At 39.5% G+C, this 12505-nt stretch overlaps 3 protein-coding genes across 3 annotated transcripts; 2 read left to right on the top strand and 1 right to left on the bottom strand.

Moving 5' to 3' along the window:
* Positions 1-805: 805 nt before the first annotated feature.
* snrpf (small nuclear ribonucleoprotein polypeptide F) lies at positions 806-2837 on the top strand. The gene is made up of 4 exons (XM_076111511.1): positions 806-962; positions 1805-1930; positions 2179-2243; positions 2561-2837. The coding sequence occupies exons 1-4, from the start codon at positions 960-962 to the stop codon at positions 2625-2627; spliced, it is 261 nt and encodes an 86-aa protein (XP_075967626.1). The 5' UTR covers positions 806-959; the 3' UTR covers positions 2628-2837.
* Positions 2838-2973: 136 nt separating this feature from the next.
* amdhd1 (amidohydrolase domain containing 1) lies at positions 2974-6532 on the top strand. The gene is made up of 9 exons (XM_076111512.1): positions 2974-3176; positions 3776-3882; positions 3985-4049; positions 4132-4409; positions 4482-4707; positions 4920-5044; positions 5312-5405; positions 5486-5646; positions 6083-6532. The coding sequence occupies exons 1-9, from the start codon at positions 3040-3042 to the stop codon at positions 6186-6188; spliced, it is 1299 nt and encodes a 432-aa protein (XP_075967627.1). The 5' UTR covers positions 2974-3039; the 3' UTR covers positions 6189-6532.
* A 280-nt stretch (positions 6533-6812) lies between these two features.
* Positions 6813-12213, bottom strand: LOC142970971 (tetraspanin-9). Its single transcript, XM_076111510.1, has 9 exons — positions 12055-12213; positions 11175-11216; positions 9509-9589; positions 9184-9375; positions 8846-8920; positions 8636-8737; positions 8408-8539; positions 7817-7900; positions 6813-7229 (listed from the first exon to the last, which is right to left on the bottom strand). Exons 3-9 carry the CDS (start codon positions 9569-9571, stop codon positions 7158-7160), a joined length of 720 nt encoding a protein of 239 aa, XP_075967625.1. The 5' UTR covers positions 9572-9589; positions 11175-11216; positions 12055-12213; the 3' UTR covers positions 6813-7157.
* Between the last annotated feature and the right edge of the window lie 292 nt (positions 12214-12505).

Raw genomic sequence — 12505 nt, 5'->3', positions numbered from 1 at the left:
AGGCTTTAGTAACAGTTGAATGCTTCAACACAGAAAAAAGAGCGAAATCTTCAGACTGTTTGTGCCTGGAGAGAAATAGCTTCCCAGACAGAGAGCCAGCACGACCCAGTAATGACACTCATTTCTCCTAAACTGGTTAGAGTTTATAATTATTGAATAATCCTTTGGCGAGGTGTGAAATATTCAATAGAGTAGGTGCTGCACATACAGTACAGTTCCACTCAGGTCAGATAGAGAGATTAACAACGATGCTGGATATAGTTCAGACAAAAGTAACATGACTTTATTTGCTTTGGACTTAACCTCAACCTTAGACTTAATATATTTTAAAAGAATGTCATTTTTAACAGCACTTTGATGCCAACCATGATGCAAGAGGGAATAACACACCTCATAAAGTATACATATACTATATAATCACTTTAAACTAACTTTTGAGGATTAAAGATTCATTCTCAGTTGTTACATTTGGAAATTAAACTTTCTTTTTATTGGATTATATTTTTATAAATTTGATGTTTGAACTGTTGGTTGAACAAAACAAAGATGGTGAAGGTGTCGCTCTGGGTAATTGTGACAATAATTCTCACTATATTCAAAACTTTTACAAACCAAAGAATCAATCGATTAATTAAGAAGAAAAATAGCAGATTAATCCATAATGAAAATAAAAAATATATATTATATTTTTCTGATCATTTAAGAATTTAGAAGGTGGACTTTTCCTTTAAATGGAGCATTTTTAATCAAAACAAAGTTTTTCCCGGTGATTCACGTTGCAGTGTACACTCATCACCACCAGGGGGCAGTATGCAGAAACCAGAAGACTACTCGGAGGTCAAAGGTTTTACTTCCGGTTCGGCGGTAAAGCGTGTGTGCTGCTTTGCGAAGTACAAACGTTTCTGTGACGAGAAGATTTCAAGTTTATTCCTTCCCAGAAAGTATTTAGTACAACAGAAATGGTGAGTACATATTACTAATGTTTACCATCAACTCGATCGATGTGTTGTGCGATATTTCGTCGCCGTGTAAAGATAGTAGCCTGTTAGCTAGTTAGCATTAGCTGTGTTAGCTTATCATTCATGCTTTGGGATGAATGAATCCCTCACTTTTACGCACACAGGCAGTGTAGTAACGCAATATATAAGTACTTAACCAGTAGTTAGGTAGGTTTAAATCGTCTGCTCAATGGCACAGGTCCGTTTACAAGTGGACTTAAGTGGACTTGTGTTTGAGTTTGGCCCGATGTCTGTGGGGACAAAGTCGCACCAAACTCCATTCCAAAAACTCATAATATAACGATGTCATCCACTTGCTTAATGGCAAACTTTACGTTTTATACTTAATAGAACATGCTCCACGTAGACTACTACTGGTTTTATTTATTTACTATTTACCCGTAAAGACACTTGCTTGCATAGGTTATTTCCTGTAAACACTATGAACAAAACAGTGCAAACATTGCTTTTAAGTTGGACACACATCAAATCACAACACAGCAGCAAACATCAGAGAGTTGTTTTATGTTCAAAACGTATTTTAAAGTGCTAACTTAGAAAATATTTTGTGCCGAATTTACTATTATATCACCACATACTAGAAAAAGGCACCAAATGCCTGTTTTCATTTGAAGTGTTGGTGATATGTAAAGACACGATTTGACAAGATTATTTCCAACAATAGGTAAAACCCTGGATAATGTTTGCGAATCATCACAATAATAATTGTGTAGTTATCTTACATAGTCGCAGGGTAATTTAGTAAACCTTGTATAATAACCCGCCTCGTCTCTTCTTCTCCCTAGAGTTTACCTCTGAACCCAAAGCCTTTCCTCAACGGCCTGACAGGCAAACCAGTGATGGTGAAGCTGAAGTGGGGGATGGAGTACAAGGGTTACCTGGTGTCTGTGGACGGGTACATGAATATGCAGGTGAGCATAATTAACTGTACTGTGTGTCTTGTTCTGATATAAATGTAGTTAATCATAACCGATATGTAGACCTGTCACCGTAGCTATGTTATTGACTTAGATTTATGTTTTATTTATTCACAATAATTTAAAATGCATTTCCCAAACAAGCGTCTTCCTTCGTATTTTTGCCGACGTCATGATTGCTGATTGATAGTCCCTTAAAGATGGCGTCGTGACCTTTTTGTATTTACGCATTTCCCTGACAGCTGGCAAACACAGAAGAGTATGTTGACGGAGCGTTGGCAGGTCATCTTGGTGAAGTGCTGGTCAGGTATGTTGTAAACCTAAAACATCTTTATTCCATAACTAGTTCAGTTAAAGCTTGTTCATTTCTTAATTCTACATTTACTGATATTCAACAAAGTTATATTAAGTAAGATACGGATGTTTTTTAAGGGGAAATAAGCAACAAAATAATCACTTTTCAGCTGAACAATACAGAAAAAGTTAGGTTTTTGCTCAATCCTTAAGATTTCAAACTGCCTCAACTAACCCGTGTTAATATTTAACTTGTCAAAGCAAAAGGAGCACGCCACATCAATCCATTATGCTTCTGTCTGTGCTAACAGGTGTGTTTCATTCCCACAGGTGCAATAATGTTTTGTACATCAGAGGCGTAGAAGAAGAGGAGGAAGATGGAGAAATGAGGGAGTGATGGTGAAGAGGACTCGGCCCTGTTGTGTGATTGAGTAGTTGAGTTGATGTGTGTTTGTGTTTTCACCATGTGAAACAAATGAACGTTTGGGGTTTAGGTTATTTTTCAAGCCTTTTTTTTTTTTTTTTACTTTACTGTATGTGAGGCCAATTTTATGTTGTGACTTTGTTATACAGACTCAATAAAATGATTATTGTACCCTTTCCTAAACCGGATTGTTGTGTTTTTTTTGCATGTGATATAACAGGAGTAGTATATGTAATTATTACAGGTTGTCTGTGGCAGAAGCACCGCCTCCCTCTCTCTCTCTCTGCACTTTAAACTCTTCTCCTGGGCAAATATTTGCCTGATCCCAAACCGCTTTAAAGCCAGTGACTCTGAAGTTAGTGGTCTCTGCTTTGGATGAATCAAAATGTCCAGAAGTTACAGACTACTGGTGAAGAACGCCCAACAGGTGGTTCTGATCTGCAACAACGGAGAGAAGTTCATCACCAAACATGAGATGCAAAATCTGTGTGTGATTGAAAACGGCAGCGTAGTGATAGGGAGGTAAGTTTTCTCACTAACAGGCATTTGAGATTACTTCGTACCATGTGACGAGCATGAGGGGACTCTTTGTTAAATGTATGAGATGGTGCAGAATGTGACAAAAACAGCTTTAGTTTATCTGTGCAGCTGCTCTTCTTACCTGCACACTGAATCTCAGCACAGCTATTGTTGATCTGCAGGTTTTTTTTGTAAAACTTAAAGAACGGGAATTTAAAAATGTAACATGATGCACATTGGTGCCACCTACTAGCTGTAGTTGCTCATTTCATATGAGAAAACAAATGCTGGATTCCCGGAAACTTGAGAACTTTTCCATAACTATTAATCATTTTCACTTTTAAATTGTTTACATCTACATAAATGTATAAATTACACCTTGCTACTTTTACTACTACAATTCTATTCATTGCTATTAATTACACAAACAAAGTATAGTTTGGCTGGAGGGTGTTTCTAATGTGTGTGCTCTGTATGACGCCCATTTAAATCATCTCAGGCTCAGCTTTAGTTGAAGCTGTACTATTGTCAACCTCAGCAGTATGTTCAGATCCGAGCTGTGCTTTCAAAGTGACATTAAAGCAACTGACTTCTTCATCCAGTGATGGGCTGATTGAAGCTGTGGGGCCGGCAGAAATCATCAGCGCACAGTATTCAGAATCGTCCTTTGATAAAGTGATCGATGCTGCAGGAATGTGTGTCCTGCCTGGTGAGTATCGGCTCAGCAGACGTTTATATGGAAGTTGTGTTTTTCTTGGACTGTCTGTACAATATATCAGTGATTGGCTTTTAAAGAAGCTTCTTGTTTCAGGGTTGGTTGACGCCCACACCCATCCAGTCTGGGCAGGTGACAGGGTGCATGAATTTGCAATGAAGGTAATTCATGTTTAGTGTATTTTGACTTTTTTAAAATCTACTTCCACAACTAAGATTGATGAAATGCATGTTACTCCTGCAGCTGGCCGGTGCCTCCTACATGGACGTGCACCGGGCCGGTGGAGGGATCCACTTCACCGTGGAGCACACTCGAGCTGCCGGGTCCTCGGAGCTGCTGGCCTCCCTCAGCGGCCGGCTGGTCCGGATGCAGCGAGCTGGTACGACCCTGGTGGAGTGTAAGAGCGGATACGGCCTGGAGCTGCAGACCGAGCTCAAGATGCTGGAGGTGATCGAGGAGGCCGGACGCACGCTGCCCATCAACATCTCCTCAACCTACTGCGGAGCCCACGCAGTGCCCAAGTATGGACCCTCCTCAACCCTTTTTAACTCACATCCTGATATTAATCTCTCTAACTAATCTCCTTTATTCAGAGGGAAAACAGTTGCAGAAGCCACGAAGGACATCCTGCAGGTTCAGCTGCCGAAGCTGAAAGAGCAGATGTCTGCCGGGACTCTGAGAGTCGACAACATCGACGTGTTCTGTGAGCGAGGAGTGTTTGACCTCAGCTCTACTCGCTCCATCCTGCAGGCCGGCAAAGACATGGGCCTCAACATCAACTTCCACGGAGATGAGCTTCATCCCATGAACTCTGCTCAGGTATCACTCACTCCTGAAGCTGTGTTTACATGTTAGCCGTTAGTGTAAAGCAATACCGTTCAACAACACCAGCAGCTACAGCTTGTGCAGCTTGTATAAAGATGAACCTTTAAATTAACCTTTAAATCAACACCTCTGAAACAGTTTAGCATTAGATACATCTGTGTGTGTGTGTGTGTGTGTGTGTGTGTGTATATGCGTGTGTGTCTCAGTTGGGTGCAGAGCTCGGAGCCTCAGCCATCAGTCACCTGGAGGAGGTCACCGATGAGGGCATCGCTGCCATGGCCGCAGCAAGAACCGCCGCCGTCCTTCTACCAACCACAGCGTACATCCTACGGTATCATAACACGAGCGTTGGAATACAACCAAGTACTTTTGCAGTACTCAAGTACAAATTCATTGCTACCCAACAGTTTATACAGGAAGAGCTGAAACTTTTAAACTATTTATCAATAAGTCGATTGACAGAATATTAACTGTTAACTATTATTACTTTTACCTCAGTAAAAGGATCTGAATACTTCCTCCATCACTGTGTCTCACACACAGATGCTGTCACACCTCATAGAGTTATCTGATAATCTGTGTGTGTGTGTGTGTTCAGGCTGCCTCAGCCTCGGGCCAGAGACATGTTGGAAGCTGGAGTTATTGTCGCCCTCGGCAGCGACTTCAACCCCAACGCCTACTGCTGCTCCATGGTGAGTACCACAGGAGTGTTGCATGATGGTTCCAGCTCGTGCCGACTCTCTACCTCCTCTGTGTTTCTGCCCTTCCTCAGCCGATCGTCATGCACCTGGCCTGTGTGAACATGAAGATGTCCATGCCTGAGGCGCTGGCTGCGGCCACCATCAACGCTGCCTACGCCCTGCGGCGCTCCGACACACACGGCTCCCTGGAGGTCAACAAACACGGAGACCTGCTGGTCCTCAACACCACACGGTGAAGCTTTTGTCCCATCATGCGTTTCAGCGTCTTATTTTTACGATGATGCATGATAGATACATTTTATATTTAAATCAGCTACTATTATGAAGGAAAGGTATGGATCAAGTTAGAAATTTGGGTTGCGTTACAGTTGCTCCCATTTGGGAATATATATATATATTACACCTAATATACCATGTTAAATCAGTTGATTTGACCTGAGCACCAGGGCTAACTAAATTAAAAGTTTAACTGTAAGTCGTAGTATTATTGTTGTCGAGATGTTTTATTCTTACAAATGAGTATGACACCTTCAGTATTAAACATCTGATCACTGCATTCTTTTTCATAACTTTTTTCAACATGCCATACTATCTGATCACTGCATTCTTTGTGTTTTTATTAAATATTTGTGAGTGTAACAGATCCTCTCCTGTTTGTCTTCTTGCAGATGGGAGCATCTGATCTACCAGCTGGGAGGACATCAGGAGCTGATTCGCTACGTCGTCATCAAAGGAAACGTCGTCGTTGATAATAACAAAACTATGGGCCTGTAACCAGAGGAGCGTTAGTGAAGGTGTTATCAATAACACCTGTCTATCAGAAGATAGACAGCTTCAAGATTTTAAGGCAATACTTTAATATTTGTGGACACCGGTAGACTAGCTGTCCACTTCCTATAGTCTCCACTGGTTTCCTGGCCTGAGATCCACTGGGATCATTTTAGGAAGACATACCTTAATTCCCAAAAAACAGTTCCTTTAAATTCTGTTGTCTGTTGTTAAAGAATGTGACTGACGACAATTAATCAATTACTATCTTAACAGTGTGAACAACTCCTCTAGAAACCAATGTTTTAGATAAATGTCCTGTTAACTTTTGATTAAAACCTGCCTCTCTATTCATCTGTTTCTGTAATTTATAGCAAATCATGCCTTTAATTTAGTTTATCAGTGACTACAGCAAAGAGAGGAATTTCATTATCGCCTCAGAAACAGGTAAAATATTTGGTAGCTCAAGTGATCAAACAGGTTATTGATTGACATGATAATGTGTGAAATGACCTGGAGCTCACCCGCCTTCTATCTGTATCATCAAAGAGTAAAGATTGTAGGAGCTAAAGAAAACAAAAGGTAATGATGGTCAGTGAGTTTAAACGCCTGAAACAAAACATTATCACATTTGTGAAGAGTGCTTTTATTGAACATGTTAGTACACAATGTTGTTTTCTAAATGGATCCATACATTACACATTAGTACACAGACATGGCTTTCAACAACCCCAGAAATATGTTCCTCACTCTTCCGCTTGTCAATGACAAAACACAAATATTTTATATAACATGCATTACATTGATGTTTTTCAAAAGCTGACTAATAAAAACTAGTTCAATAGATGGAAAAATAAAAACTGAGATAAAAGGCTGTCGTGGCACACATGATATCTGGCTTATTTTATTTACAATAAACTAAGTGATGTATTTCATGTAACCAGTTTGAAATGATAAATGACTGCGTTAACCCCGTCAGGCTTCGTACTTCTTCCCCGCTCGGTGGATCTGTTGGTACAGCGTCATTGAGAAAGCCATCCCAAGGAGCTGGAAAAAAGGAAACAAATCATGTTAAAAATAGAGCAACATAAGAAAGGCCTGTCGCAATTACTACATCAGCTGGATCAACCTGCACTTGACGGGCAGACAGCAGGACTCCGGTGGGACGAGAGGAGGTGGACTCTGCGTTTTACATCATGATGCTCAAACAGAGTCAAAGTTGATAGACAATGTTTGCCCAGAGAATTGTTTTTGTTGCTACGGTTTACATTCTGTATGATGAAAATTGAGAAACTGCACTATAGGAATGTACGACTGTTTTTGTTTTGTTTGTAATGTTTGTTGTGTTGAAAATGTGTTAAATTTCATTGTGCATCCCTGTGTTGCATAATGACAATAAATGATCCGTGAATTACTTTTTATGACTTTGTTCGACATGCTATACTATCTTTTCTTTGACATGCTATACTATAAGTTTCAGCCATTCAGCCATTCAGCATATTGGATTATTTGATGTACTAACTAATTCATTATTTTAACCTTAAGTTGAACAAAAACATCAGCTAAATACACGTTAATTAACAAATAAATAAACTAGTGCTCTTTGAAAAAGTGTTTGGTCTCGAGCTGCTTACCTGTATTACCAATACACACATGGCAATGGTTCCCAGAAGGTGTTTGTTGTCATCCAGCCACTCCTCTACCTTCTCATAGCAACCCTGAAAACACACACCGACAGTAATTACGAAAAACAAGTACTGCACATCAGAAGGTCTTCAGGTTAAGTCCTAGATTCCATGACTCTTGCTTTAGGTGTTTTAATGTAAAGTTATACAGACAATAAACATTTTGATTCTGTTCACAAACTTTTAAAAAGTTTCACTGATGAGTTTTAAGAAGAGAGAGAGATTACTTCACTCTGATGATTCATCATAAATATTTAAAACCCTCAGTTGTTCTTGTCCACTTTCAATGAAAAAGCACGTTATCGGTCAAAACTACAGTAATACATAATTCAAGTCAAGCATGAGGTTATATTGCCTTTTTCCTCGTCTATATATTCTAAACAGTTGGACTCAGTCAAGCTAGTTAGCGTCAGAGTGGCAACAATCAACTTCTGCAAGAAAGTAAATGAGCGTATTTCCCAAGATGCTGAACTAACCCTTTAGAGTTAACAGGACTCCAACTTTAATATCAACTTTGTAACCACAGAGCAGCACACTGACCCGTGTCCAGAAGGTATTGGAGGAGTTGCGTCCACATCCCGGGAAAACCTGCTGGCAGCAGTGGTCAGGAACCAAGTTGTCATGCAGGGCTGTGTACCAGTCATTGTGGTTGATCACGCCACAGCATCGCCACTAGTGCACAGGCAGGTGAGAAGGTAGTTGCATAACTACATGAATTTAAAAAGCAGAGATTGAGAGGGATTTTTCGAAACTTGATTGGTAATATACCTCTCCCTGTATGGCGTTCCATGCATCCCTCAGCCCGGCGTTGTTGTCTGTATTGTACAGCACCAGTCCTTCTTTCAGGTCCCGTCTGGCATTTTCGCTCACCTGGGCAAACACAGATGAAGAGGTGGATCATGGGACATATATGGACAGACTCAACTACAGCAGGAGAGCATCATCAATAAATATGAAAGTTCTTCTACACAGTGTTACCTTGTCGGTGTAGACAAAGAACAGGATGAGGAGGATGAGTTCGGCCAAGAGGATGATCAACAGAACGATGAAAAACTGGAGAAAACAAAGAAAAGTGTCAGATTAAAAGGCTTCAACATGAGAAGAGACATGCAGGATACACTAATGTTGCATTTATATCAATGGAAAACAAATAAATATAACCGTCCTACTTAAAAATACTAATTTCAGCTATAATATTCAGACAACATAACTTCTTCTAAGGTGCTCAAACATTTAATATTCAAACACAACATCACTAAAGAATATACTCAGACAACACCACTAGAAATGCATGATGGGTATTGTAGTATACTCACACTCAGCAGCAGGCACTTGTTCTCCTTGATGGCGCCCAGGCAACCCAGGAATCCCGTCACCATTACGATAGTGCCGAGGGTGATGATGAGGTTGGCGGCGGAGAGCGACGGGAAGGAGGGTGACAAGGTGGCGAAGCTGCCCTGAGACACCGACAACCACACGCCCACACCCAACAATCCACACCCACCCAGCTGAAAAACAAACAGTCAGGAAACTCAGACACTTCCTGTTGATTTAATGATAGTAAAGCTATTTAGTTGGTATGCTGATCTTACTACCGATTGATGGTAACAGTTTCTGACACTGTGTGTGTGGAATAATTACCCAGAAGAGCAGGTTGAAGAGGAAGAGCATGTATTTAACGCAGCAGATGCAACCGCGAGCCATGATGGAGTCGAACAGGCACTGCAAGGAATTATTTTAAAAACACAAAAATGACAATATTACATTTTAAATTAAAGTCTAACTGAATGATTAAGTCTGTTACACTGGCAGTACATTCAAATATATTGTCATTGTCTGTAGGTCAGTCAAACCTCAGCGTTGTGCAGGGATAACGCTATAACTTAAAGCAAGATTTTAAGACAAATATTAACTGTTTCTATTTCTATTTTCTCTTATGATTCTTGACTTTTGCTTGTTCTTTCATCAGCTTTTCTCTTTCTATGTAGATTGTTATGCACCAAAATACCAACACAAGTTTGTCCTTTTCCATGTGAAACCTACAATAAATCTGATTCAGATTTTATGACATTATGCTACGTGGAAAAAGAAATCCTGAAGTTAAACGAAACACCATTTTAACAACCTTTTTTAAGACCCGATGGCCGCTTTGAGTTCTAACCCGTTACAACGGCGGCACACTTTAACCTACATGTTTACATTGATTGTAAGATAGCACAACTAAACAGTCTTAGCTTGTGATAACACCTTGGACTACTGCATCAATGCAACATAATTCCGATAGATAAGGTGCGAACAAAGCACAAGAGAATGGCATTGAAAATGTCATAAAACAATTATAGTATAGTACGTCACTAAAATGGTGATCAAAAAGACAAAATACATATGCTATAACAGTCATAGTATAGTAGTTTAGCTTATACGATTTAGACATCACAGTATCAGTGGATTTGTAACATACATTTATGCACGAGGACCAGATGCACTGTGTTTCGTGTTAGTAGCAAAAACGCTAATTTACAACACCTGTCCATAGGCTTTCTTTAAAAAAGACGGATACAAAATAAAATAGAAATAAATTAGAAAAGAAAAACATCCACAAAAATATGTCCAGAAATACATCAATGGGCCAAAAACGTCAAGGTATAGTATGTCATAAGAAAATGTCATTAAAAAGTAATTGACAAAGTAATTTAGAAGTCAAAGAACATCATAAAGATGTCATGAAAATGTAATTAAAAAAAAAAAATCACAGAAAATTCATAGTATAGTTAATTATATAAAATGTCATAAACAATCAAAGTATAATACGTCGTAAAAAGTCATAGTAAAGCCATTGTTCAGTATGTGACAGAAAATGTCATAATATAGTGAAAATGTAGTGAAAAAAATCATTAAAAGTCATAATATAGTATGTTATAAAGAAGTCATGGTAAAGTATGCCGTAGAAAATGTCATAAAAAAAGTTATAGTATACTGTGGCATAATAAGTCATCGTTATAAAAATATACCTTTCAATACTTTTTAAGTCCCTGTGGACACCCTGCATATTTAATCATGTTTTTTTTGGCAACTTATTTCATCTGTTGGAGGCTGTTTGTGTCACCATGATCTCAAACCAGACATCATAGTAGTTCACTAACCTCTTTGTTACATCACACTTACTGTAAACACACACACACACACACACACACACACACACACACACACACACACACACACACACACACACACACACACACACACACACACACACACACACACACACACACACACACACACACACACACACACACGAGAAACTCACCACTTCAACTAGCAGGAGAACGGAGGAGCTCTAGTGGTCTACCTGCAACACACAAGTGTACACAAACATTTACACTTTAATGTAATATTGTGTCCACGATACACCACAGACAGACACAACTCTTGTTAAGTATTTCTTTAGTTATACGTTTGGATTGGATGGATATGAGGTAATGCTCCTCGGTCACTCCACCACCAAAATCCTAAACACAGGCCTGGAAACTGACATAATACATAATAATAATTAAAATGCTGAACAAGTTTCAATCCTGTGTTCTTCTTCTTATTTTGGATTAGGACCAACGATGGTCTCTTTATTTTATGATTTCTGTGTCACACCAAACATCTGGCCCATCCCACATGAGATTATAAACCATGTCTATTTTAATAAACATTCATCTACCAGTAATACAAATGCAACTTACATTTAACAATAAACCTCTACAGAGAGACACTGATAATGACGTATGATAACAGAATGCATCGAGGATATGTTGGCCAATAAATAACAATAAAATAATATAAATTGTTTGTTTACATTTAAAAAAACAAAGTCATCATTTGTATAGATGCAGATATAACATATTTAAATGTCCACAAACAGTTTTTATTATTAGACATCAGTCTTTCTCCTCGTTCTCGACGTGACGTCACGTCACGTCACAGGACCGAAAGTTCAGTTTGCGTTTTTTTTTCTCCAGAAGTTTGCGTTAAAAACACGCAAAAATAAGCCCTTTAATCAGCTGATTTTAACTTATGTTGCAACACAACACTTTTGTTTGTTTTACACAACTAAAAGAGTTCCGCTGAAGCCCGAGGCCGTGATTGTTTTCATGTCCCATGCGACGAGAGGGGAAAGAAGAAAAATCGAGTTTTCCTACCGTTGGTTTATGAACTCATCTCCCCGCGAACGTCTCGAGATTCAGCCGCTGAAAAGGCTTCACATGCCGGCGTAGCTTCACAGCATCGCCCGGTGTTAAAACATTAATCCGACGGTCATAAACGGCTGTTGAAATCGGCTTTGAAGTTTTCGTCGATGGCTGGAGGAGAACAGGAGGAGGAGGAGGAGGAGGAGGGTAACGTCTGCGGAGAGGGGCGGAGCACGGCGGGGGACGGACCCGGGATCGGAGGCGTGTCTGTCGGGGGTGAAGAGAGGGACCAGCAGGGCATAGACCCTGGCTGTTTTAAAAATAGGACGAATATTTGTGGAATTCTTGTTGAATCATACGGATTACTACAAATAATAATTTTGCATACAATATAGTCCAATGACTATGTACTAGTTTGAGGTACTTGTACTTGATCATATATTTTCATATTGCTTTATACTCC

Source organism: Anarhichas minor, unplaced genomic scaffold (genome assembly GCF_050575085.1).
Source record: "Anarhichas minor isolate MPS153535 unplaced genomic scaffold, ASM5057508v1 ptg000045l, whole genome shotgun sequence".
Classification (NCBI taxonomy): Eukaryota; Metazoa; Chordata; class Actinopteri; order Perciformes; family Anarhichadidae; genus Anarhichas; species Anarhichas minor.
This window is presented reverse-complemented; position numbering and strand designations above follow the sequence as displayed.